The sequence below is a fragment of the Psittacula echo genome (genome assembly GCF_963264785.1).
Source record: "Psittacula echo genome assembly, chromosome: 5".
Taxonomy (NCBI): domain Eukaryota; kingdom Metazoa; phylum Chordata; class Aves; order Psittaciformes; family Psittacidae; genus Psittacula; species Psittacula echo.
This window is the reverse complement of record NC_137739.1, coordinates 21,848,414-21,875,771: the sequence shown is the minus strand read 5'-3', so window position 1 is coordinate 21,875,771 and position 27,358 is coordinate 21,848,414. Positions and strand designations below refer to the sequence as shown.

Below are 27,358 nucleotides of genomic sequence, written 5' to 3'. Positions count from 1 at the left end.
AGCCCCGTTCTCGCCCTCCCCCGGCAGCCGGTCACGTGCGGCGGGCGGTGCTCTCCCGTCTCGGCGGTGGCCCCGGCGTATCGCCGAGAGTGTTGCTGATGGAGGCCGGTACTGAGGCGGAGCCGCTGTTGCCCCCACGGAGCTGGCGAGCGGACCGGGGGCTCTGGCGGGCCGGTGCCCGCTCTGCCGCCGAGGACGGTGAGTGCCGCGGGGCGCGAGGTGGCGGCGTGCCCGGGGGCCCGCGGGCTGGGTGGGAGGTGCTGAGGGAGCCGGCGCCTGAGGCGGGCGGCGCCGCTGCTATTGCTGTTCTTCGGAGCTTGCCCTCCGCAGGGAGCGGGGCGGGCGCCGGAGGAGAACCCAGCCGGGTTTTCGGGTCTCGGCGTGGGGCTGCCCGCGGTTCCATCTGGGACTGTGCTGAGGGACCGGCCACGGCAGCCCCGGCTGGCTGACCTCAGGTGCAAGCCTTGTGCCGATTCGGCTGCAGGGTGACTATTGTTCTTATTTATTTTTAATAGGAATAAAGGTTTGTTGTTTGTTTTTTTTTTTGTGTGTGTGTTTTTTTTTTTTTTTTTTTTTTTCCCCCCCTGTTGTTTGTTTAAAGTTTCTGACAAGTTTTTTCTCTTACTCCGTGAATGTTAGAGGTTAGATTTCTCAGTTACTTCAGGAAAGGATCGTTCGAACACCTCGGCTTCTCTGTTTTCAGGGTATCGCGTCACTGAAGTGAGCCTTCTCTTTTTGTTGCCTGCTTGTTTGGTGTCAAAACTGATGTGGAGTCTCGGGTAGATCTGCACACCCAAGCCGAGCAGTACTTCAGTCATCACTGTGACTAAGTGTCACTTGCTGTGATTAAGAGTTGCAAGATAAATTGAATGTTCTTGATAGCATGCCTGGAGAATGTGTGGGAATTTTTTTTTGTTTGGTTGGTTTTTACTTTTTAATGAAAATTTTCAAATTAATATGTCTCAGTAATTTCCCTGTTTTGTGTTAAGAACAGCTGCTTAGATTCTGCCCTTTCAGAATTGTTGGGATCAATGCCAGGCTTGCTGTGTGCTCCGAGAACCTAAAGTTTTGCTGTTCTTACTATTTCTTTAACTACTACTGTTCGTTTAAACAACTTTGTTTTTCATCTCACTGGTGTGTCATGTCTCGGAAAAGATAGGATCTTCACTGCATGAGTCTAGCTTGTCTCCTGTTTATGCTCAGTCTTTCTTGCACTGTGATTCATATCAGAATTGGTACAAAACTGTGTTGTTGCTCATGCTCTGATAAATGGTGACATTTAAAAACTGTTTGCAGTCTTTGTGGAAAACTGATGCTGTTGAATCATGTGGAAGATAAAATCATCTGGGATGCAAATCATTGGTGTTTCTGGGGTTGCTTGGTGTCTGGAGAACATTGTGCTGGCACTGGGACTGATTCTGTCTCATTGTATCCAGTCTGTGATTGCTGTCTCCTGAGAGAAGATGGTATAAAGTGCTCTTCGGGACTCTTCCCCTCTAGGGGAAGGTTACAGTAGCACCTATTTCCATATCTCTATCTCCCTCAGCTTTCTCTTTTCCCACTTATTCACCCCTTTTTTTCTTTTTCCTTCACATTTGGGGCTTAGCTGCCTTTGTCTCTCTTGTTGGCTTCATTAACAGGTTAGTTACTCAAAGGTCCTTCAAGTGAACACAAATCATTGTCCTTTATTCTTCATACAGACTTCCTAGTAATGGTTTTTGAAACATTGTGTAGTAACTAACTTGGTGATAATTTTATTTCACTTTGTGTACTTTCTCTCCTTTACGTGTCTCGATCAGTTTGATACATTAATAATAATTCTCAGGACAAATTGAAAGAGGACTTAATTTTATTCTCAACTGACTGGAGAATTGTATTGGTTTTGGAGAGAATGAGATCAGTTTTAACGTCAGTACGTTTATTAAACAGAAGTAAAAATGCCTAGAATGCTAGTGTCTTGATTTCTCCAGCTTCAATTGGCTGTATGCTTTGTTAAGGAATATTTTGGTTGAAGCTCTGTTACAATGCCTGTTACTTAGGAGTTGTCTCTGTATAGAAATATTCCAGTCTTGTGACAGCTATTTAACTACTCATGTAATCTAGTTGCCTAAGTTACTTAAGCTAAACATAAGAGAACTTTTTCACAAAACATGGAAACATGCATGATGATGATTATTTAATTTATGCAGGGTGCTACTATTGGAGCACAGTGGCAGGAGCTGTGTCTCTACTTTTTGCACAGTGTCCTTTGTCATGAGAGCCATGGTTGTGAGTTTACGTTAACTAATAAGCAAGCTGTAGGCTTTATCCAGAAACCTCCCAAATGATTTTTATTTCTTTTTAACTTTTCAGGTACTGGTGATAATGACCTTTATATAAACCAAGCTGTAGTATTCATTGAAGATGCAATACAGGTAAATATAACTTGTTTCCTGGCTATTACGCTTCCCATGCTGGATACTTGTCACATGTTCTGCTAGTTTTTGAGTCTGTCTGTTCAGGCAACCAGCATTTCACATCCTCTTGGTGTACAAGGCAGAATCAGAATTCCAGATTCCTGTGGTATGCAAATTCCAGTGAACTTTTGCCTGAGAGAAACATGTTTGTCCACATAATAAAATAGATAGTGTCTTCTCTTCAAGGCTGTCAAAAGAGATGCTGCTTTATGGGGTGTTTTTTTGTTTTGGTTTGTTTGTTTTTTGTTTGGGTAGTTTTTTTTTGGTTTGGGTTTTTTTTGAGAGTGACTGGCCTTACTGCTAGGACAAACTGAGCAAACTCTGGAATTTGCTTCTAAATCTGATTACTTGCTAAGAGGTGATAGAGTTTAAGGCTAGCTTCAGGCACGAAGCTTGAACTGTTTTGCTTCAGCTGAACTTAGTGTCTTTGGAAGTCTCTGTTCTCTCTCTGTCTCTCCTTTACTGGCTTTTACTGCAGATTCCTAGATGCTGTTATTTCTCAGTTACTAGTTGCAGGCAGTGGGAACCCTGGAGTGCAGTTCTTGAGTTCTCTTGCTACTTTTGGTTGGGAGATTTCTGAGGAGCAAGTATATTTAAAGTGCGCAACGCCTTTCTGTAAGTGGATATTTATTAGCAGAGGCAGGGTAACAGTGGTCAAGGAGCAGTCACAGAGGAGGGGCCCATTCTGAAGAATCACAGGTACTTTCTTGAACTTAAAGCACATTTTATTGAAAGATATAGGTTGAGGTCTATAATATTCAGAATTGTTTTGCATCCTATGGCTTTTTGGAAAAGAAAGACAAAAGATCCACGAATGGAATGAGTGCTAGAAAGGTGAATTAAATAGGTGGACAGTTGTGGTGAGTACCTAGACTAGGCACTGAATTATTACAGATGCTGTTATTTGTACTGATGATAATGGCTCTTTCAGGTAACTGCCACACAGTTGGATTATCTGAGCACACAATATTATTTTAGTCCATGCATGTAGAGTACAGCTGTGGTAATTGGTGACTGATACTTTAATAACTTATGCAATAATTTCTCTATCTTATTGTGAAACTGGAATTATTTCAAGACTTGAGATTTGTTGATTAGAGTTTGGTTTATTTTGGTAACCTTATCTTTGTCTTTGTTTCAGACTGAATATAATGTCTGAATTATCCCTTTTGCTTTTCTTTCAGTACCGATCTATAAATCACCGTGTGGACTCCAAATCCCTGTGGCTTTATCGATGGTATTATTCAAGAACTTGCCAGTGGTAAGATCTTGCTATTCTTTTTGCTTTTTTGTTTAGGAGTAAGTCTTAATAAAAAAATATTCTTCATCTTTCATTGTTGATAAATGATTAGATAACTGTGCTTTTATCCTTCTAAGAACTTACAGTAGGAATCAAGTGGATTGACTACATGTGAACATGACAGAAATGGAAAGCAACAAATTATATTAAAGTATGATCGTGTAGATGGCTCTTTTAAACAGGGCTGTTTCATGAATGGACTCTTGGCGTGATTTACAGCACTGTGTGTTAGAGTTTTCCGAGTATCTTTTTCTATTTGGTGGTCAGCAGTTATATTATTCTAAGCAAGTGCGGCATTGTTGCCAAACCCATTTGTGTTAAATGTGATATTGTAAAGCTTGGTTTACTTCTAAGAAAATTGCTTTACTGTAGGTATTTTGTTATTGTTTTGACTTATTCTGGGGGGTTGTGTTTCATCTCTATCCAAATAGGATTTTGAGTTTAATCATCACTATAATCCTGGCTTTGGCTTTCATTGAAAACCCTTCTTCGCTTACTGTCACATCAGATGTACGATACCGCCTTCCTGCATGGAATCCTCCGTGTGGCCTAACGGAAAGCATTGAGCTCCTTTGCTTTCTTGTATTCACAGTTGATGTATCTGTGAAGGTGAGCATCACATTCATGAGGTGTTGAATGAAATGCCAGGCATACTGGGCAGATCAGTAGGTGTAGGCAATGTGGCTTTTCTCCATTTTATATTTCAGGAAATGCCTAGTGTTATGCTAATCTTGGATTTGCATGATAAGGTTGCTTTGCTTTATTAAAGCCTTACTTTCAGCAGAAATTAGAAAATACAGATTTTCTAAATTTTAAAGATTGTATTTTTTTTTAATCTAAGAAATATAAAAATTTGTGTGGAAAAAGTGAAATTTGCTAATAATACAGTGATTTTGGCTTAGCTGCTTTTATTAGGTTATAAAAATTGGTGTATATAATAATCATATATATGCTAGCCATTTAAACTTAATAAAAAGTCAGAAACAGAACCTTTATTTGGATACTTATTTCTGGAAAATCTATTTTATGCTTATGAAATAGACATTTTTCTTACATTCAAGGGGTTCCTCTTGCATGGCCAGTGTACACCTCTCACTTCTACTGACCTTTATTTAGCTCTTGTAGAAAATGTCTCTGATCAGTGTATTTTGGTTTGCATTTTGGGGACTTCTTTATGAGCACTGACATAAAACTACAAATACTTTGAGAACCATCGGTATTGGAATTTATTATTAAAGTAAGTTGGCTTTTTGTTTTTTCCCTTCCCAGAGTTACTTAATTGGATGGGCAGAATTTTGGAAAAATAAATGGCTAGTGGCGTATATACTGACATTAATTATTTCCCTTGCTGATTGGATAGTTTCACTGAGTTTTTTCTGCACAGAGGTAAGAACTGCTTTCTGCAGAAACAAGCAGCTTCACTGTGGACAATGGCAGAGGAGAACAACCTGCAAACTGATGGTGGTTTATTGGAGAATTAAAGGAGGAGGGCAAGATAGTTTGTTTTTGGGTTTTGATAGCTGGAAAATACACTGACCCGTAGAAAATGTTTGGTGTAATGTAGCTTCTCAAGGGATTCTGTTTGTTTCTTAATAGAAGATGTGAGTTCTTTGCTAAAATAAAGCTTTGCTGCTATAATCTGTCAACAATCAGATTATAGAGAGAACTCTGGTTGCATAGCACTGATTTTATTGTACAGTTGGAGAATTATGTTCTTAACTTGATTCAATGGCAGAGTTTGTGTAGTGACATACAAGTAAAAGGTAATTGTACAGTTTTTAACAGCTGTTTCCTAAGATGAGCTTGTGTTGTTTTTGAAACAGTTGTGTCCTGAGAGGAATGTCAGTTTTGTGAAGCTGTTCTTCAAGTGCCCTCTTTTATGGAATGATGCAATCTCCCTATTGGTGGTCTTTGCTATGACATAAATCTGCATAAAATTAGTTGTTCACTTACAGTCATAATAAAGAAAATACTAATATGGTAAAAAGGCTGGGAAGTGAGGCAGGAATCCTAATTTTTGCTGCTTGACTAAGTTCTATTGACTAAGCCATTATCTGTTGCCTTCAGGTAACTTTCAAACCTATTTCCAATAATTGTCTGTATTAGTCAGGGTTAGGTTGGATGAAGTTGCTACTATTAGAAACTCAGTGTGTAGTTGTGGATACTTCAATGGCCATAGTTGACCACTGGACACTGCTGACAAGGTTGTGATGTAGTATCAAAGAGATGATCTTAAAATGCTGAAAGAACATGTCAGTTAAGCTTATAAGCATCTAACTATAAGAAAAATGCATATGTGCTTTTCATATTCAAGTCAAATAAATATAATGCAGCTGAAAGAGGTTAATTACAACATGGGGAATGTGATTTGGAAAGAAATGATTGTAAAATCTTCAGGTGTGGTAGTGAACAAGTTGTTTGACCAGGAGCCTTCCATACAAAGCAGTGGGAGAAGAAGCAGTGTAGCTGCTGCAATGCATGAACAAGGGAATACCAAGGAGGAAAGTGACTCTTTTTTTTCTTTGCTGTGACTGAGAAGGCTGATGCTGAATGCAGGATGCTGAAATACTTGAAGTAGCTGATAAATTAGAGAAATAACTTGAAGGCTGACAAGTGTCTTGAATGCAAGAATCAAAGAGCTTAATTGCTTTAGTGCATGTTAAGGAAGGTACAGGCAATCACCAGAGAGAGAAATTAGAGTAATAAGCAGACCCTTTAATTGTAAAAAGGTGCAAAAAAAAAAAAAAAAAAAAGTGTGGAAAATTGTTGTCAAGCACTTATTTTCAGAATGGGAATCTGTTTTTTATTGAAAGGAGCTTGCTATTAATTCCCTTCTTGAAGTGGACCTTGGCAGAAGATCTGAAAACGCCCTCTCTTGAGCTGCTTATGTCTACTGAGCAGTAAAGCTAGTTTATAATTAGTGGCCTGATGAGGCTATTGAAATGTCACTGTGCTTTTTTAAAGCAGTTTCTTATTCTTTTAACGAGGCACCCATAGGTAGAAAATCTTTTGTGAGCACAGTGTGACAGTTTGAGCTTCTGACCACAGCCTTTTTATGTTAAACTGCTGACTTTGTTGGTATGTGTATCACTGTTTTTTGACAGATTTATATTAAAAAGATTTGTGATGCTAGTCTTAATGGGATCTCAGTATCTGATCTGCTGGCTTTTGCAGAGTGTGAGAATAAGAAGAATTCTTCGGCCTTTCTTTCTGCTTCAGAATTCTTCTATGATGAAGAAAACATTAAAAAGTATCAACAGCACGTTGCCTGAAATGGGGAGGTGGGTAACAGTGTAGAAGACATTATTTCGCAGCAAGCATGTAGTAACCTTCAGAATTCTGGAGTGTGACATGTGAGTAGCTTTCTTCTTGATGGCCTAGCTAAGAGGCTGGTGAGATAAGTAGCAGTGGATGGAGGTTGTGTTAACTTTTTGATTCCTTTACTGTGTAAAATTTCTCTAGAATGCATGCAATGTGACTCTGTATATGACAGATAAGATTTTTTGATGCTAGTTGAGTGGGTTTTGTAAAAATCTGTATGTTATGTACAGCCCTTTTGTAATGGGAGAACTGAGGCATCATCTGGGCAAAGGTCTATGCTGTGTTTCTCTAAGAAGGCCTCTTGGAGGTATGGGTAGACAGATGTGTATTTGTCTTCCAATCATGAGTGCCAGACAAGAAGATCTCTTTCTTTACATCTTCAAAGTGCTTTACTTCATCTTTTTAATTTCTAAATGGTTTTAGCAATAGATGTGTTCTTAACCAAGGCAGCATGATGCTTTTTGAAAGAGATCTTTTCCTGTGACATGGGTCTTGTACGTGTACAGCTTATAAGACTTGCTGTCCATGCCTATTACTTTTTAAGTAACAAGTCCTGGGAGAATCAAATGTATATGCATGCCGGGTTGTATTTTGGTTGGAGTGTGTAAGTGTAGTCCTATTGTTGAGAAACGAATCTCATTGACCTCCCAACTGTCTAAGCTCATGCTGAGGAGTCCTGAGCAAGTATGATTCTTACTTTGAATCAAAACTCAGGTCATCTTCTGTTATCCTCATATAGCTGCCTAAAACTACCCCTGGTTTTCTCTGTACAGCATCCTTTTGCACTTTTAGCAAAGGATATTAAGAATAAGATCAAGTTGGCATTAATGCATATGATATGTTTTCTTTCCAACAGTGTTGTTCTTCTTCTAGCTGTTCATCTGTCTCTCTTTGCCATGTTTGCCATGCTGCTGTTTGCTCGAACAAAGGTAACCAATGATATTTATGCTTTAGTACATCTCAGTGTTGGTTTTTTGTTCTTTGCTCACTTAGCTGCTGCATGTCGAGTTTTATAATCAAACTAGTGAAACCTGTTTCCCCAGAAAAGGTCATGTTACTTGTCAAACTTAGATGAGTTTGAAGTCCATTTGGAGGGATTTAAGGTGTGCATAGTATTTATGTAAAGTGTTGTTTCTGTAAGTGTGCATTAGAAGGCCCCTCAAAATAGTGTTAGAATCTCTGTCTTTTAGTGAAGAATTTATTTTCCCTGTTGTGCTTTTCTTCTGAAGTGATAATGCTCCTTCCAACTCCATAGGTGAAATCTTTCACTCTTGCTGTAGGTTGTTGCATATTATTTTATTAGTCTGGCTCTGCTTCTCAGGGTGAAATAAGATGGTTCCATGCTAAAATGTGGTTGACATCTTTATGGTCCTGCATTTTACTGGTATTGATGCCAGTATCATGGGTAAGAAATTGAAAGTTTGTTTATACAAGAGGCTTCCTTGGTACAATTCTCCATTTTAATCCTTTGGATTACTTTCTCTGCTTTTGTTGAAAACTTCTACGCTGTTCTGTGTCCAAAGCTCTTAATCTTGTCACTTCTTTGTTTGTATTATCACTCATTTCTCTTATCTAGCTTTTTGCTATGCTTAGTTTCCTCTGTGTTTCCTTTTATCATCTAATACTGCTGTCCTTGGCCATGCCTTGGTAGGTTTTCTGATCTCTCTATGTTTTCCTCTGTGGTTTTTGTTTGTTTTTTTCCCCCCCTCTTTCTGCTTCCAGAAAGCAAATTTGAAATTTTGTGGTTAAAATCACTTTTGTGTCCCTGTGTTCCTGGGATGTTGCCTCTCTCCTAATCTTCCTGTATGTTAATATATCATGCAGATCTTTTTTTGTCCTTACTTTAAATGCCTTCCAATAAATGTGTTCCTCTGAGCACAAAGTCACACACTTCTCTCGGTAATATTAGTCCTCTCCTTAACCTCAGTTTTGCACCTTCATTCTTACTGCAGTTTGCACTTGAGCCTGCCTCTAGTTTCCCTTGTGATAGGCAAATTCCTTGAAGTCCCATGTTAAAGAAGTTCTGAATTTAAATCACAGCTCTATTTTCCCCCCTTTGTTTAGTTGCATACTGGATCTTTGTTTTATCTTTGTGTGTCGCATCTAACATCAGTTATGAGCTTTCCCAGCAGATGAGAATATGACTTGTACACCTGAACCAGTCAATTTTGTGTACATCTGGGTGAACAGTAACAAATTAGAGAGCAGTCTCTTTACTTTTTTGAATTGCTAGTCTAATACCATTACAAACTAATAGTACCTAACAAGGCAAAGCACTGAAAGCAAGTTCTGAAAATCTAGTAGTAAAATTCATGCCCACAGATTTTGCATTGTCTTGTGTATGTCCTCTAGAGGTACATTTTTTGTTATTGCAGCAGATTCAGAGGCTGTTTGTTCTGTGCTGTGTGATTAATGTTTGTATTGTTTGCACTCTGCATCTTTTTTTAGCTGTCTCTGCTTGAACTTGGGGGGGAAAAATAAATATGTGAATGATCCAAGATCAGCCTCCCAGTGGATTTTTGATGAAAATTATGATACCATCTGAGCTTCAGCGGATCAGCTGATGCTGCCACTGAGCCACAGAATAAGTTTGATGACCTTAGTCACCATAGTATTTGGAAATAATTTTTGAGTGCTATAACACTGCTTCTCCCCTACTCCATGAAGGAGTTTAAGTGCTATGTGATGTTTTTATTGATAGTGTACATAGCATTTTGAATCTTTAGTCTCTTGAAAACAGAACAGTTCCCTGTTTTCTACCTGTTCAACAGCTCCTGAAATGTGCACTAATTCTAGTTATAACATATTGCTTTATATTGTGTAATCTTACTTGTGTAAATATTTATTTAATTTAAAATAAGATGAGGACTATCCTTGCACTCCTTCTTTTAAGTACACCTTCAGGTGTGTTATTGAAGAGAGTCCTAAAACTTGTCTGGCTGTTCTGTGTAGATCTTACTTTAATTAAACAAAAAACCCTGAGAATGTAAGGGCATAACTGAAGAAAGGGAAAAACTTTTGTTCTGAGTAGTGGTAGTAACATTTATGCAAGTAACTAATACAGAGGATGTTAAGTTTCCTATCTGGAAGTCAAAGGTGAAGCGAGAGACACATTTCTCCCTCAGTGAGTGTGCTAGTAGGGCTGTAAATGTTTGAGAGTTGCTTCTAATGTAAAGGCAAGATTCCTTTGTAGCATGGTAGTTGTTGAGGCAGCTGTTCATTACTGAGGAAGCTGTTTTGTTTCTGTTCTTCAGTATAGACAAGATCTATTTTAATATTGTCCTTAAACTGTATTATACTTCTGGACAAGTCCTGGAGTGTAGTCCTGCAGTATACATTTCAGGGTTGACTAGGTTTCTATCTACAGCATGCTGTAGGGCAGCTTCTACTCTATGCTAATTTTATAATGTAAGTTGAGACTGAATTAGTATGTGATTATTTTTTTAAGTTACATTTTTAAAATCATGTTTAGGGAGTCCTTGTATCTCCAATACACTAATATCTCTTGTGGGCTAAGAGGTGATGCTTTTTATATCAGGGGTGGCTTCAGATTTCTGAATGTTTGTGACATTACTGTCCTTCCTGTGTCCGAGGTGCTAGCTATACATAATTTCTACATTGAGCTTCCTGTGTCTGTCTTAGCTTGCTGTTCTTTATGTTCTTTAATAGCTGTTAATAAGTAAAGTGATTGCACTGTATTCTTACACGTTGTCCTGATTTTTATGCTTGCCTCATGGTTTTTTCATGGGGTAGATGTGATTATGTTTCTGAAGACATTGATTGATTGATATATTTAAAATTTCTTTTCTCCTCCTTGGTAAGACAGTCTGAGTGATTCTTTGGTGTTTCTCCATCTCTTTGACTAGGATGGCCAGCAGGATAAGGAGTGGGTGGGGTATTTCCGGAATTTGCCAGATTCACTGACATCCCTACTGGTCCTGCTGACTACTGCAAATAATCCTGATGGTGAGCAGTCTCTCAGAAGTAACTTCTGTATCTCTTTTCAAAGAATAATAGAGTAAGGTTATCTTCAGACTACTATAACTATTCTTTCAGCTGATAGTTCTTAGCACAGCTAGAGGAAGGTTATGTAGACATTTTTCATGCCTTTAGTAACTTGTTTCTTGCCTTTCCTTTGGTGTAATTATATATGCATCTCTAAAGTGGAGCCATATAAGAGCTTTTACCAATTTGCCAAAAATTGATAGAGTTATCTGGTTTTTATCTTAAGTGTTAAATAATTTGTTTTTTGCTAACTCTACAGTGATGATTCCTGCATATTCTAAGAATCGAGCATATTCAATCTTCTTCATACTTTTCACTGTACTAGGTAAGCTACTTCCTGTCCTCAGTCATTTAAGTGCACTTTGACACTTGTGCATGCCACGTACAGTGTTTTCTAGGAAAGTTTAATTGTAAAATTCTCCTTTTTTTTTTTTTTTTTTTTTTGTGGCGGTTGTATGTGTGTAGTGTCTCCAGTTACTGTGTAGTGGCTTGTAAGATAACTTTCATGGAAGGTAATTTGGTTTGGGTTTTTGTCAGTAACAGGTGATAGGGGAATGGATACGTTACAGCACATTCAGACATGAAAAACATTTTGGAAAACAAACAGAAGAAAACCAATCCTTTTTAAATTTTACATCTGACTTACAATATATGTATCTGTTTGTCAAAGAAGTTTCAGTGTATTTTTGTAATTGTTATTGCCTCTTTTTCTCCAATAGGCAACTTATTTTTAATGAACTTGCTTACAGCAATAATATACAACCAGTTTCGAGGTTACCTTCTGGTGAGTAAAGCATTCCTAATTTCTGTGTTCTACCATAATCTTTAAACTGTGAAGCCCTGAGTATTAAAAGTTTCAACTGTGTTTTAAAGCAGTATGCCCATCCTGGTTGTAAATACAGTTTTAAGATACTAAAGATTCTTTGATGTAGATACTTTTTCCCTTATATGCTGCTGTAGCTTGAAACCCTTCCATGACAAAATTACCTGCTTGTATACTTCCATATACTTTGAATATTATAGGGGGGGAAATAGCCCGAACTATTATAAAATTGAACAAGGACAAGTGAACAAAGAACTTAAACTTGGCCTCTGGGAAGAAAACCTGCTGTACTATTTAAATAGCCGTTGTTGCAAACCCTAGCACTTACTTTCTCTGAGTAGCACAGCATTAGAAGCCTTCAATAGAACAGAATTGCTGATACCAAACAGCTTCGTGTTTGGTATTTTTCACTTCATCCTTACTATGGTGGGTGGATGTGATTTTAGAATGATTAGGGCAGTCTCCTGCTACTGAAAGATGGACTTGAGTTGAGCCTTGAGGTTGACTTGTACCAGAGTAGTTGCCAGTAGGCATAGTAGGTATTCTTGGTAGTATTCAGTGTTAAATAAAAGGGAACCTGTGCTTACTGTCCATGCAATGACAGTTATTCGTGTAATACTTTAGTGTGATTCTGGAAGGTGCCTGATCATTCATGATTCTCCCCATTTTGTGCACTGTGAATCTGAAGTGTATTGTAATGACCTCTTGACTCAGGTATTTATATTAGAGAAGTAGAAGCTGACAAAGTAAGTGTATTTCTACATGTTGTTCAAGAAGTGTGTAATCTGTGGTGACAATTAAACTCATCACTAAAAGTTCTTTTTCCTTTACTAACAAGCTGTGCAGTGTGCTTTGTTGCATTATGTACATGAGTTGTCTGTTTTCCAGCTGAGAGTGCAGTCTGGATTCCCTTAGCAGGAAATAGCGTAATTGCTTTTGTTTTTATACAAGATAGTTCAGTTGAACAATCTGGGAGGAATTTTAATGAGCTGAGGCAAGAGTGTTTTGGAAAGCAGGGACAAAGTAAGTCAAATGAAAGATCATTTCAGTTACTTCCAAGAAAATGTATTTCATGCAGGAGGTTAAATTTGTGACTTTCCTATTGCTGTTCCAAAAAGAAGTAACTGACTGAATAGGTGGTGAAAGGAAGAGGCTGCATGGGTGCATCTGGAGATCTCCAGAATTGGGTTTATTTCCAGGACTGAATACAGAACATCCAAGGCACACCGCAGCTACTTAGCAGTTAACACACACAGTAGATTAGTAGAAAGAGCACAGTGCTAGGCTAAGTATTAATGTTTATCACGCTCATGGCACACAACTGAATCTTTGGTCAGGCAGTCATCAGTCAAAAGGGGAGCTGCCGGTCTCTTGCTCCATGGAACAGGCCGAGTCTCTCTGCAGTGTTATCTTCAAAGTGTTTGAGAGTTTTCTTTAAGCTTTGTAACTTCCATGGTGGGTTTTTCTTTTTTACTTTTGAGTTAGTTCTTCAGCAGTTTCAATTCCACCTCTGTTTTTTACTCTCTCTTGCATATTTTATAAAACTTCACAGCTCAGCAGCAATGTGTTTGGTAAAGCTGAGTCAGGGTAATGCTATGCAAAAACATTGGAGTCTGACAGCTAAATCTCTGAGCTGTAGGTTAAGCTTTTTTCCCTTTGTGCCAGTATGGGAATTGGTCTCTGTAGCTTGGAATAAACAGTGTGGTTCCTGGTTGTGTATGTGCCAACTGGTCTTTTCTCATGTTTATGTTTTCCTTCAGGTTTAGTGGCAGAGAAAACTGGTAGCTTTGACTTTGGGTATCATCTCCCTTTGTTTACATATGGTTTTATAGTTCCTTCATTACTTCTTTTCCCTTCTACTTATATATAGTCTTATAGTTCCTTCTCCTTTCCTAAATACTCTTATAGTTCATTCAGTCCTTCGAGAGGTGGAGTTGAGGGATTGGGGGTGAAAGTGAAATAATAGCTGCTTTGGTAGAGCTACAGACAGAATGTAATGCTTGTTGGATAGCAAGCCTTAGGGCTCTTAGTATTACAGAAAAGGAATTGATTCCACCTTCTTGTGGGAGAGGGGTGTTTAATAAATACAAAGAGGAATTTCTGTAATCCTTTTGTCCTTCTTGGTTTCTTCCAAGAAAAATCTTTATCAGTTTTTTGCTTTCCCATGTGAGAGTATGCAATAATCTGACTCTTAATAAAGCAGTTAAGTTTGAAGGGGGCAGGGGGAGAGGGAAGGGAAAACAGCATGAAGAGCTGTGGCTCTGGCTTTCTTTTTGCTTGGCAAGAAGCTGGAGTTAGAGAACTGGCATGTCAATCCAGAATTAAAAATAAACCATGACCTGGATGTTTACTTGACCTCCAGAGACTTGTTTGCTTGCTTCCTTCCTTCTTGTACAGGGAGTTCTTGAGGGGAGTGAGGCCTAGGGAAATCTCCTGTTCCAATCTCTAATCGTAAATCTAGGGGGTGTGCAAGAGGATCAGTATATTTTCTGACCATAAGACATAGCACTGCATGAGGAGATGAGTAGCACAGATCTTCCTTAAGTTCTTCTTAAGGATACGAGTGAGCTTTGCTGATTTCGGCCCATGACTCTTCATGGTAGTCCTTTTAAACTGTGGAGTGTCTGTCTGGTTGGACCTCATCTTTAGACAGCTAGATCTAGTGGCTGACAATGGGGACTTTAGCAGCAGGGTAAAGAAACCCCAGTATTTTTCCTATGTGAAAAATTGCTCTAGTTGAACAGATATGGCTCTTTCTGAGGCTTGCAGCAGGTTCTGCCAAAGAGCTGGGCAAATAATTTACTGGTCTTACTTATATCATCTAGTTGGGTTTCCTTTAAACAAGTGTGAGTAAGTTGTCTCCCCCTGGTGTTTTGACTGTCCAGAAATCAGTTCAGTCCTCCCTCTTCAGGAGGCGACTGGGAATCCGGGCTGCGTTTGAAGTGCTTTCTTCCCTCAGAGAGACTCCTACTAATGCACAACAGTAAGTGAAGAATGTTGAAACAGTTGATTACCTAGAAGAAAAGAGCGGATTTTTTTTTTTTTAATCATCTTATTTAGTATAATTACTGAAAATCCTGTCTTGGAAAAATATCAATTTGCTTATCTCCTTTTTTTTTTTCTTTAACTGGATGTTTAAAACACACTGTTTGGGACTCCTATGGGGTCTGTTTCCTTTTTATTTCTATGTCTAATTTTATCTGCTTTTCCAAAAAAAACCGAAAACAAAACCAGCAGCAGGAATGCATTTGGAACAACTGTTTTTGCCATCAAGACAGTTACCTCTTTCTTCGGCCATTCTATTTCAATAGGTTGCGAGTCAACACTGGGGCCTTACTACAAGTGCTGCAGAAAGTTGAAATGGATTCTCGCTGCAAGCAAGCCATCATGAGAGTAAGAACTGTATTTTCTTAGCCTTTATATTGGTGACTAGCAAACGCTGTGATAAGACAGCTGTAGAAACTGAAGTTTCCTTAATCACACTGTTGATGTAGGAGCTTTCAGCTCAGTTTCATTAATGCTACTTAAAGTGTGAACAGAGGGCCAGCTCAGTGTTTGTCCTCAGAACAAAACCAGTGTCCAGGCAGTGATTTCACTTCAAGTGTGCTGCAACTTTGATTGGTGTCATGAGGAATGCATTCACCTGTAGAGAGGTGTAGAGTAATGAAAACTCTTGTTTTGGCTAATTTTTTCATTTGCTTTACTTTCTAAGTGAGGCATTTCTCACTGTGCTCTAGAACTGCTGTCTGTAGCAGCTTCCCTCTGCCATTTGAAAACATCTTTTTTTCATTGGATTTTAGCTATGCTGTTCCCTCTAGGTATTAATATTTGTATCAGGGTACAGAGGGGGTGGTTTTGCTTAACTGAAAACTTAATCAACATTGCAGTTCATGCCATGATTTGCAGGGACTAGAGAAATTACTTAGCTCTATCAAGAGATGCCAAGATTGTTGGTGTGGTTTCAGAAAAAGTATCTGAAAGTGATGTTGCTTTTTGAGAACAACATTGTGAGTCCTTTGAAGTCCATATTGTAAAATCTTCTGCAAAAAGAAGGTGGCAATTCCAAGCTGACAGTTACAGCATAAGCAGTTGTCTGCCTCTAATGTGAAGATTGGAGGAGGTACACATGTATTGTTTCTGAAGGTTATTGACTGGAGTAGGGGATGTATAAACAGAATTGCATGAAAATACCGCCCCTGCCCTGTAATTATCCTTAGATGTCCATGGCATTAGTTACACAAATACAGGTTTTAGTTTTTCTTCTTGTAGCTTGCACGTTTTTTCCGTTTCTTTTATTATTATGTGTGCTACAGTTGTAGTTAGTATTTAGCATGCTGTGGACGTGTTTATCATGTTAGTGTGTTGAAATAACTCTATCCTTCCAGGTAGTAATTTCTGCAGAACAGTGATAATTGACATAGTATCTTAATTCTTTGGATCATAACATAATGGCAATACTAGATGACACTAAAAGTTCAAGTACGTCAAAAGAGCATGCTCCTTCTTAACCAGCATGTGATCCCGGAGAGGGAAGATAGAAATGGTGAGAAAAATCCCATCATGTGGCAGTTTTGTGTTAAAGCAAACTAGTATTGAAGCTCACTCTAATACCTGGTGTAGGTTTTATTATATCTCTATTCCTGGACTTTTAAGATAGTCTGAGAGTGTTCACTCTCTTTGAAGATGCATCTATTGCAGTCGTTGATCTGAATGTTTCTCTTTCATGTGAAGTCGCTCAAAACATGCTCCTGTGACCAGCTGTCAGCTGCCCAGTTTCAGAAGCTCTTTGAAGAACTAGACAAAGATGCCATTAAGCAAGTATGTATCTGACAATCATTTACAAAGTGTCATAAGTTGAGTATGGTCTTGCACAAAAATAAGTGATGATATTCTGCTATAAAGCATATAAGCAAACTTCGCAACTTTTTGAACTTACTGATTTTTGAAGTTGCTCATAGATCATTGTTATAGTCACAAGCAGCATTGCTTTGGAGGCTTTTGCAGAATTAGTTTGTGGTTGCCAGGTAGTGTTAAATGTACAAGAAGCATGGTTGTTTATGTTGGGAAGATTCATTGCAAGGAAATGGGGGATAGGATTTAGACCTTATGTCATAGACTTTCTGAAAAGCATTGTGGAGAAATGAATACCTCTGTAGTAAACTGGTTTTGGTGAAATGTGAAGAATTTGTCTTGTTGTGACACTCCTATATTAAAGGAATGCACCTCTGCTATATATTAGTCTTTGCGGGGTAACACTTAAATATACTCAGGCAAAGTCTTTCCTCCGATCCCTGATTGAAAAATGAAATGTGGGTTCTTTAAGTGTTCAGAATGCTTTCTCCAGTTGGGGAAAGAAAGAAAAAAAAATAATCAAACTTTTCAAGGGTTAGGAAATGTTCTCTTCTCTGCTTGCATGTAACTAAGACTTCTGAATCTTTTAATGGAGATAAAATGTTGAGAAATAGGGTAGGAATTTTGCAATTAGTAGCTTGGTGTTCAGTTTAGATGCTTGGGGCATTGGGGAGAGGTTGGATTATCTCCCTTCTTTGCCGTTATCTTGTATTATGCTATAACAGTCAACCCATTTGCTAATCAGAAATGATCTCTTGCTGCTCATAGCCAAAGCTTGAAAACATCTTCCTATTAAAATGTCAAAATAAGCCTGTGGCTTTTAAGTTTTGCTTTGAAAATGTCTGTTTCTTAAAATGAGATGTGTGTTTCCTGCATTATTATTAATATCACTAAAATGCTTATGCTTTGTGCCTTAGCAAATCCTTTATGTTCTTTTTCAGCATCCTCCCAGTCCGGAGTACCAATCACATTTTATGCAGAAAATGCAGTTTGCCTTTGGCCATCCCTACTTTGGCTATTTGGGGAATGTTGTAGCGCTTGCAAATATTGTTTCTATCTGTGTAAGTAAAAGGGTGTCTATGTGGGGGAGGGGGGTTGTTTAATTGTTAGTTTTCTCCCCTGCTACAAACTTCAGTTATTCTTTAGTCTCTAGTCTAATACCACTTTTTGTATCAAATGTCCATGTTTGGCATGCTTTAGTCATGCCAAGTCTAAGAAGAGAATACCTGCAGTTAAAAAATATACAAAAAGTATGTATTAAAAAGATCTCTGGAAAGCATGAAAAACTGTTCTTGTGTTCAAAAATCTACAGCAGTAAAACAGTGGATTCATAAAATATTTCTTGTTGGTTTAGGTGGTTTTGGTGATGGATGCAGATAAGCAGCCATCCAAAAGAGACGACTTCTTCCTGGGGGTAAGATGCAACGTTTTGCTGCAGTTAGTTCTGTTTCCTGAGGTGTCAGTAATTCTAATTCTTATTTTTATTTTTATTTTTGGGGGGTGAAGGCTATCAACTGCTTCTTTATCCTATACTATCTGCTGGAAATGTTGTTAAAAATCCTAGCAATGGGCTTAAGAAGATACTTGTCCTACCCAAGCAATAGATTTGATGGACTTCTGACTGTAATTTTGCTGGTAAGTTCTTTTTGACTTCTGTATTCCTGGATTTATTGGCTAGGATGATTAGGAACTGCAAGAACTATGGGATTGCTTTTGATTCAACGCTAATATGCTAAGCTAAGCATCATAAGACAGTGTCGTGGTTTGCAATGGCTTGAACATTTGTTTCTCTTAAGGTCTCCTTTCTGGAGGTAGGCTTTTCTTACATTCATGGAAAAGGTGAGCTTTCCTATAAGCAACCTTTTAAATGTTGTTTGGCAAAATTCAGCTCTTGGAGTAATTACATAAGGAATTCTGTTACATAGCTAAAAATCACTTTACTTTTTGAATTAAAACTCCCCGAATTCTTCTCTATCTTCTTCTTCTTGTTGTTATTTTGTAGAAACCTGAAACCTGTATAGTGGAAAGCCAAAGTCATGGTGAATGTAATGCACTGTATATCCTTTAATGTGTCACTGTTGGATGATGTGTGTGTGTTGTATTAATTTGGTAAATACTTAGTAAAATATGACAATTTCAGTGCTTCAGAGTGGGTGAATTTAGTTGTTTAAAGCTCTTGAAGGTATTTCTTGTCAAGGAATTTATGTACCTTTTGAAACTCAGAATTACAAATTAAGGTTTTGCCTTTTTTTCTTCCCTAAATTAAGGTTTTGGAGGTTGCAACTTTTGCCGTGTATGGATTTCCTCATCCTGGTTGGTATGTAATCTCTGAACTGTTGCACTTTGCGCGGTGTCTGGGGTGGGTCAGGGGAATATACATACAAGTTCGTACACACTCATGTCATGACGCTACGATTGTCAGTGCAGGCAGAAATTTACCAAACCTAGGAGAATTTCTCATTATTGTAGTTGCTGGTGGCCTTGCAATATGGCTGACTCAAAGAAAATTATAAATTTTTTAAAAAGAAATTTATAGCTACTATATTATAGACTATATATTGAATATAGAATAATATATGCTATTCTGAGAAGGATGCGTTTATATTACTTGCAATCTGATGTAAAATAACGTATTAGCAAATCTATCTTACTGAAGGTGCAGGAATGGGAATTTGGTACACCATACACAACCAGCTAACCTAGTATGTTTCAGTATCGGATTGTCCATAAGATCAGTTACAAATTTGTGAACAGCTGGTGAAACCCCTTGAAGTGTGAGTTTTGTGCTGTAAAATTTAGAGAAAAATTCCCATGGACTTAAACCATTTATACTACCATAACAAGGAGTTATATTTTGATTTTTCTTAAGTTTAAACAGTTCTTGGATACCTATCCTGTATTATTTTTGTTATCACAAGCATAAAAATCATTGTTTTGTCTCTTAAAACTTGAAAACTGCCACCACAATGAAAGAGGAAAGCAAAGGGCTTCGGGAAGATTTCCTAAATCTTGGATATTAGTTGCTAACAGTCTAATGGCATTAACTATTGACCTAAGTTTTAGTTGTTTATATTTGGGTTTGATTTTTTGTCGTTTGATTCTGTTGTAGACACTAGTTTGCTCTACAATAGTATCTTGAAGCACCAGTAGTACTTGTTAGTTTTTTGTGTCAGTCGCCGCCAACAGATAACAACCCAGATGAGTCATTCCAAGTCCTAGCACTGCTTACAGTGTGTGCTGGTGGTAATTGCTTGGTCTGTAGATTAACACCTTTAGGACAGGACTAATGTGACTGTGTTCTAGAATGTGTTCTACGTAATGTTGTCTTAAATAATTTCTTCCATTATTAGGGTTGAAGATACTAATGCTACAAATCATGATTTAGTATCTGTGTTACGAAGGACTTTTTCCATTAACGTCTTCCATCCCCCCACCTTTCCAGGAAAGAAGTATCCAGCATGCCAATGTAAAAGTCTGTTAAAACTCAGGCTGACATTTGAAGTGTATATATATAACCTGTGGAATATGCATATAGGGAAGAAGGCTGTCAAGACAGCCTTCTAATTGGTACTTCTAACTCCAGACAAACATATCCTGAAGGATTAATGCACATATTTGTGCAAGCTTCTGAAGTATCTCACTATAGCAATATCTTTGTATTGCTTTGTTTTCTAAAAGGACCCCCTTTGGTCCCTGTCCCCCAAAGCGGAAGGAAGGCCACTTACTCAAGTATTTTACTACAAACATGCCCTTTAAAGAGCACTGTATGCATATTCAGGAGCCCAGGCTAAATGGACCTCTTCATCAATTATTAGAGTTTACTGTAGCTGAGATTGCTGCTGAGTAAATTAACCAAAAGTTGTGGGGAGTTTAAAGTTACTTGCATGAGTAGATTTTACTGTGTCTTTCTGTCATGAGCTGTTTTCTCTGATTTGTTACTTTCTTCTGTCTTTCCTAGGAAACCCGAGGTCATGGGCTTATTGTCCCTGTGGGATATGGTGCGATTGGTGAACATGTTAATTGTGTTCAGGTTCTTGCGGATTATTCCTAATATGAAGGTGTGTGTTTATTCCTCTGTGCTTCTCACTTCTTTGTGGGCCAAATTGTAAATTTTTAAAACCTTTTGAAATAATGTAACAATCTCTTGCATCTGAGTGGGATTATAACTCAGCTCTAACTACTGCTCCAGACTACTGCACAGCACCTCACAAACTCAGTTTTACCTGTCTTGCATATAAAATTCTGTTTTGTTTTAGTTCATGGCTTTGGTTGTTACTACATTGCTGGATCTGGTAAAAAACTTGAGAGCCTTTGCAGGAATTCTTGTGGTAAGTCATGATGCAAGGTTGTAATTTCCTTTCTTATAGTTAGCAGTGTAATAAGGGTATGTCATCACAAAAGCAAACAAAGTTCTTTGGCAATCTCTGTGAATGGTCATATTGCACCTTAACCAAATAGTTCTTCTCCAGGGCGTGTCTTGCAAAGCCCCAACAAACTACTGTTTTGTTATGGGCTACGCATAGTGGCAGTACCTCAATTATGAGTTTCCTTTAGGAATGCCTTTAAAAAATAGATCGGAACTTTCTCAGAGTGCCTCCCTCAGGCTGGATACTCTAGTTTCAAATAAAAATTCATCCAGTGTGAAAAGTAGCCTAGTTTTCCTTACTCTGGCTTGATTATGTTATATTAAATAGCAAAACAACTTTAATATTCTTTTCAGTTGAGAAGGTCCTCAAATGGCATGTTTGAACATGATTTTTAAAAGCCTCTGCCGTCCTGTTTTTGATGTAGCTGTGTAGAATATGTGTAGATGTGTGATTAAAGGGTGGATCACAACATGTCCACTACAAAAATCCTCCATTCCCCAACTCTTGAGTTTCTGGCTTTGCAACGATGTCTTCCTGGTAGAGCAAAGAAGTGCCTGGGTAGTTTTTCTGTTGCTTGTAGGGTTTTTTAGGGTATCTTAATTTGAGGTAATGGTTAGATACCAAGGATTTGCCTTGTGTTAGTATTGTCTAAAAAGTTGTTCTAGTCTGTATACTTAGCATGCAATTTACCCAGAGTAGCTGGTTTTGTCACTAGTAATCTCTGCTTTTTTTTGTAGGGGAGGGGCCCTAAGTTGCATTCTAGGAAGATGGCAGGAACCTGTAGTAATAGGCTTGATTTTATTTTTAGGAAATATGCATGTTTCAATGAGGTGTCCCTATCCATGTATGTAAGACACAATGCTTGTGAAGTGGTTTAAATGTCTGCTTCTAATTATCCTTAGTGCTGGGAGTGTGAATTATAGTTTTGCACCAATCATGAGGCAAATCTGCCACTTCCATTAATTTAAAGTAAAATTGCTTTTGCTTGAGGCTATGTGGAGGCTATTACTGAGCTTATACTGAAGTCTGACTCCATTACCAGCTGATTCAAAGCATCTTTCATAAGGTTAGCCTGGAACATGTGCTGGGAAAGTCACTGATTAGCTAGTTTCTTAAGCAGTGAGTGTGTTAAATAATTTTTTTTCAAAGAATAAAATTACCTTTATTATTGCCAAGCCAGATACACCATCTTCTGGCAGGCTGTGGAATGTCAGCTTCAACTCACTCTGATAGTGTTCAAAGTGCTGTGGTTCATAGGTCAGGGCTGTTCCTCTTCTGCTGTGCCCAGACTTCCCCCTTGGGTCTGTTTTGTAGCGAAATACAGAAATGTATTAAAGAAGTTTCTGATGTAAATTTAAATACTTAGTTTTATCCTTGGTTAAGATTAGTTGAAGCTTATTTTCACTAAATCTAGCTGGAAGCTCCTCAGATATTTAGATTCGTCCTTAGGAATACAGGTACTGGTTTTGTTTTTTAAGTCGCTATTCTGCAGTGTTAAAAGCTAATTATCATCATTCTGAGACACAGGAAATTAAAATAGATGGTAAAGTAAACTGATCTAATGTGTTTTAACAACTGAAAGTTAAATACGATATTAAAAAGAAGAACAAACAGTTTAATACTGTTTAATACAGTATTTAATACAGACATTGAGAAGTATTTTCACTTAAATAGCTTCAGGCATTGTTTGTTCATGAAGTTCCTTGGACTGTGGTGCTCATGTGAATTCCATATTAATTGCATTGTTACTTAGTGACAAAATACTCAAATCTAATACCTACTTACATTTCTTCCAGGTGGTTTTCTATGCATTTGCTATATCTGGCATAATGCTTTTTAAAGGTGCTGTTGTCCCCTTTGGAAATATCAGGTAACATCACCACTCTGAATGTGTTTTTTCCGCAGCATCTGCAACTCAGTATCTCTGAGTTGTTGCTTGTGGTTGGTTTTGTCGGTTTTTAGCTTGGAACCACCCTTCTTTTAATGTTAAATTACATAGACTTTTCAGCTGTTACTCCTTCTGTTTCTTCTTCCTGTATTGGAATTACAGGAATGCTTATCTGTAGCTTGAATTTTTACCCTTCTGTAGCTTAAATTATACTTGAACTATTTCCCTTGTTTTCCCCCCATATGAGATACTTAAATTTTATAAGGCACTCAGAAGAATCTTGGTTTTAAGGTGTAATGCATAGAAAGCTATACTCACATCGTCCTGTAATTCTCTTATAGTGCTATTAATACAACATATGATAATGGGACTCTGCACTGTGGGACCTACGAACAGCTGGAATATTGGCCAAACAACTTTGATGACTTTGCTGTGAGTCTGATCACCAATGGAATCTGTCCCTTTTCCCCTCTCTGCTTATCCCTTCCCCTCATGTTCTGAGCCTTAGGTGTGTAATGTAGCCACTCAACTCCTGTTTTACTCGTGTTATTTAGGCAGCAGTGGTGACCCTCTGGGATGTGATGGTGGTGAACAACTGGCAAGTCTTTCTGGAGGCGTTTTCGAGATACTCAAGTCCGTAAGTAGCAGTAATGATACTGAAGAAGTCCTGTATAAATCTAGCTTATAAAGTAACTGAATAAGTATTATACACATAGCGCAGTTCCTACAATCTGTGAAGAGGGGTGCTGCTTACCTTTCTTTTGTGTCAATTCAGGTATACTGGAAATGAAGTTAATACTTCATGGCTGTTCTTTAACTTGAGTAACTTGATGGTTGGCCTGGCACTTGTTGGATGCCATGAAGTGCTTTGTCATGTGCAGAAGGGATTGGAAACTTGCTTGGGAGTCATCTTGTTGCAAAAAATGATGGTGGATGACTTAAGTGGGTTATAAACTTGCAACATGTGTCGGATGGGTGGTGCTCTCTGTAAAGTCAATCTCACAGAAGTGAGATACTAGCAAATCACTGTAATTCATTTTGGGCTGATACTGTATTTTCCCTGTGGGTGAACAATCTTTTGTAGAGTTAAACCTTGGACATGTATTTCATTTGTATTTGTTTTATGGGAATGTTTGAAAGGACTGGCTAGTCTCTGGGTTGAGCTGTTCCAGTGGTCCTTGGCTGGTTAACCCAGCATATAGTGAAGTTGTGGAGTGGTCATTTACATCTTGTGTGTGATAAATGGTTAAACATGGTCTGGTGAAGACTGCACAGGTTGTGAAAGAGAAATCCATTGGGATCTGCAATTAGTGGAAGCTACTTCTAGGTCAAGAAATCTCTGAACTGTGAATGGCTTGAGGCTGGGAGAGCACTTAGGGGGTAGCATCTTAGGTATTTGGCCATGATTTTGCATTCTTTCCTGCACTTCTGCTTTGACCACTCTCAGAGGATACTAGCCTAGATGGATCTTTTGCTGTGATCCAGTACAGTTTCTACTAGAGCTGCTTTTCTGTCCCTTCAGACTTCAGATAGGTATGTTAAATGGGGGGAGTGAGTCTCTTTGGCTAACTTAATGAAAGGCTAAGACTTTTTATTTTTCTGTCCCAGACCTCCTTAGACATTAAGATTCATTATACATTATATTTCAAGGAAAAATGTGTTTTCATAGAATCATTCATGGCTCTATTTGGTTGCTTTCAGGCTGAGGTTGTTTACTGTCTACTTTACTTTATTTCAGGTGGGCAAAAATCTATTTTGTAGCCTGGTGGTTGATCTCTTCTGTCATCTGGGTTAATCTCTTTGTAGCTTTACTTCTAGAGGTAAGGTAATGTGTTTATTTGGTATTAGATACTAAAGACAGGTTCTGATTGGTGTGGGGAATGAAAAGAACTCAGACAACTTTTTGGGAAAGTACCTGTAGAGGGCACTTCACCCCACCTTTAAACCTATGCACATTTCTTTTGAAGATGCTCTTGTCTGCATTGAGAAATAAAATTTACTACTTACTACTGCAGGCAGTGGCAAATATTTAGACAGAAACTTAGGTATGAGTCTCATGTGGAGCCTTAGTCTTGCCCATGAGTGTTTCAGAAAATACTTTCAGTTCTAGCTGTCGGCTAACCCCATGAAGTCTTCTACCTGCTTGCTTCTGCAGGGCTGTGGCCTAAGTTTGCTGTGATAGCCAAGATGCAGCATTCTGTAGCAGGAGAGTAGGATGTCACTGGTTTTCTCCCTTTTTTTGCCTCAGCTGTCTGTTTACTCCCTAGGTGTTGATTTGTTAGAGTAGTTCAAAATGGAAAAGGGAACATGACAAAACTAGAAGCTGAGTTTAAGTTGTGATGTCTGGACTTAGGAGTCTGTTTATATATGATCGGATTTTTATAAGAGGAAAAAATTCCAAGCAGGTGAACTCATGTGGGTGGTTCACACAGTTTTCCTGGGGAGGCAGTCCTTGCTAGGAGTAGAAGGCAGCAGGGCTGTTTTTGCTCTGCTGTTCTTCCAGTGTGTGAAGAGAAAATGATCTCATTCTTGAACAACAGGCTTTACTAAAGCAGCCAAAAAATATGCCTGAATAAATCAGCGCTCTGACACTCTGCATTTAAAGTCAAACTTCACCCCATCCCAAGCCTTACCCATAAACATACTGACCAGATAGAACGTCTGTTCTGATGTCACCAGAAGTAGCCTTTATTTTTTTTTTTCCCTATTCCTTTTACACTTCAGAACTTTATTCACAAGTGGGACCGTCGCTGTCATCGAGAGCCTCTTTCAGACATTGAATACCAGAGGACAGTTGATCTCATGTTCAGGTGAGTTGATGTGGGCTTGATAATCAATCTAGTGCTTGATGTTCATCTGTTTTAAAGAGAGTAGGCTGGCTGCAAGAGGGTAAAAGGCTTGTCTTCTGTTTCCTCTCTCTGAAGCAAACTGTGTCATCTGTTAGTTTTGGAAAGTACAGTAAGTATTTTAGTTAGGCCTGGTTTCAGCTGATTTGGTCACCTAACCTTCATATGGTTTTTGACCATAGCATGCTGGGAGAAGAGGTATTGATGGGAGGGGAAACTGTGCTGGCAGGGAGAAGAAAAGGGAAGATGAGCAAAATGATGCACATAGTTGGCTTATTAGGAAATTACGGCTGGTGAGTTGATACTTGATGATCATGCATAAATGGAACTTCTGGTGCACACTAGATATTCAATAGTAGCATTGGGAACATGTTCTCATTTGGGAGTTTCTTCAGGAAAACTCATCTCCTGACCTTCAGTTGTATTGTACTGTGTGCAGGAAATTGCTTCCCTGCTTCTTATGGGAAAACAGCTGCTGGTTTCCATGACACATCTGTGAAGGATGGATCACAAAGGAAAGATGCAAGGAGATGCATCTTTAGGGAGCATCAACTTATTGTAACTTTAATTCCTTGTTTCATTCTTGAAACAAGCCCATGTTACATCTCAGTATGTGCATTGCAAAAATAAATGCTGAGAAGTTTGCTTTGCTGCCCCTAACAACTCGTGCGTTTTCTTGTAGAGATGTTTTGGAAGAACCTACAGAGGAAGAGCTGATGGAAAAACTGCACCAGCATCCACACCTGCAGTTGTGTAGGTGACTGCTGGGAAGGACTGACTTATTTAGACCTCTGTTTTCTTGAGGTTGTCAGCTGGAAGAAACTGAATGGATTTTCTGGGAGGTGCTGTTCGGAGAGAGGCTTGTAGGACAGCATGTGAGGTTTTGCTAGGCAATTTACTGCAGAAAGAGGGTTTTATTTCTGGTTCATCTTTTTTTTTTTTTTTTTTTAATATGAAAGATCTGAATCTTGCTGATTGGATTTGATTTTTAAGCTGTGATTTTAGCGGAGTTTTGCAGCTGTTATTTTTATAAACTGTTGATATCTGAACATTTTTTTATTTAAGGAAGAAGGGAAAGTGTGTTTAAAATGACTATGCACTTTAAAACATGAATTTTGTAACCACTGAGCCTGCTACTTCTTTAATCACAAGAAAATGGAGCTGCCTTTTCTGGTAGGCCCGCGTGGCAAGGGCTGTGCTCTGCAGTTCAGGAATGGATTAGGCAGGACCAGAGCAAAATCCGTGAGCTTTTTGCAGTGAGAGTTGAAACACTATTTTTATTGAAATAAGACACCAGCATATCTTACCACCTCCTGAAAATCTATTCATCATGTCAGAACACAATCTCTTTGTTTTTGATCGAGGGTTGCATCATGCTGGTAACTTTGTGAGCAGTTAGAACTTCAAACAAAGCAATTGCACTTGTGGTTTTCAATGTGGTAAAAATAGAGCTCTCCTTTAGAGTAAGTATTCTCATGTTGCAAATGTTTTTGTTCTACTT

The 27,358-nt window shown here is 38.4% G+C and overlaps 1 protein-coding gene across 1 annotated transcript; it reads left to right on the top strand.

The window, feature by feature from the left end:
* The first annotated feature begins 69 nt into the window (after positions 1-69).
* Positions 70-27,358, top strand: TPCN2 (two pore segment channel 2). Its single transcript, XM_080617911.1, has 25 exons — positions 70-198; positions 2,353-2,414; positions 3,641-3,717; positions 4,188-4,365; positions 5,026-5,142; positions 6,931-7,037; positions 7,934-8,006; positions 10,944-11,043; positions 11,342-11,407; positions 11,802-11,866; positions 14,791-14,888; positions 15,217-15,298; positions 16,637-16,723; positions 17,698-17,817; positions 18,111-18,170; positions 18,263-18,391; positions 19,024-19,073; positions 20,715-20,814; positions 21,013-21,084; positions 22,920-22,993; positions 23,353-23,443; positions 23,566-23,648; positions 24,750-24,831; positions 25,736-25,821; positions 26,540-27,358. The coding sequence occupies exons 1-25, from the start codon at positions 99-101 to the stop codon at positions 26,616-26,618; spliced, it is 2,238 nt and encodes a 745-aa protein (XP_080474037.1). The 5' UTR covers positions 70-98; the 3' UTR covers positions 26,619-27,358.

Excerpts from the sequence above, each read along its gene's own strand:
- TPCN2 (XM_080617911.1), top strand. The coding sequence starts at position 99 with ATGGAGGCCGGTACTGAGGCGGAGCCGCTGTTGCCCCCACGGAGCTGG. Across the intron at positions 19,074-20,714 it reads GGATTTCCTCATCCTGGTTG|GAAACCCGAGGTCATGGGCT; the intron begins GTATGTAATCTC and ends TGTCTTTCCTAG. Across the intron at positions 23,649-24,749 it reads TTTTCGAGATACTCAAGTCC|GTGGGCAAAAATCTATTTTG; the intron begins GTAAGTAGCAGT and ends ACTTTATTTCAG.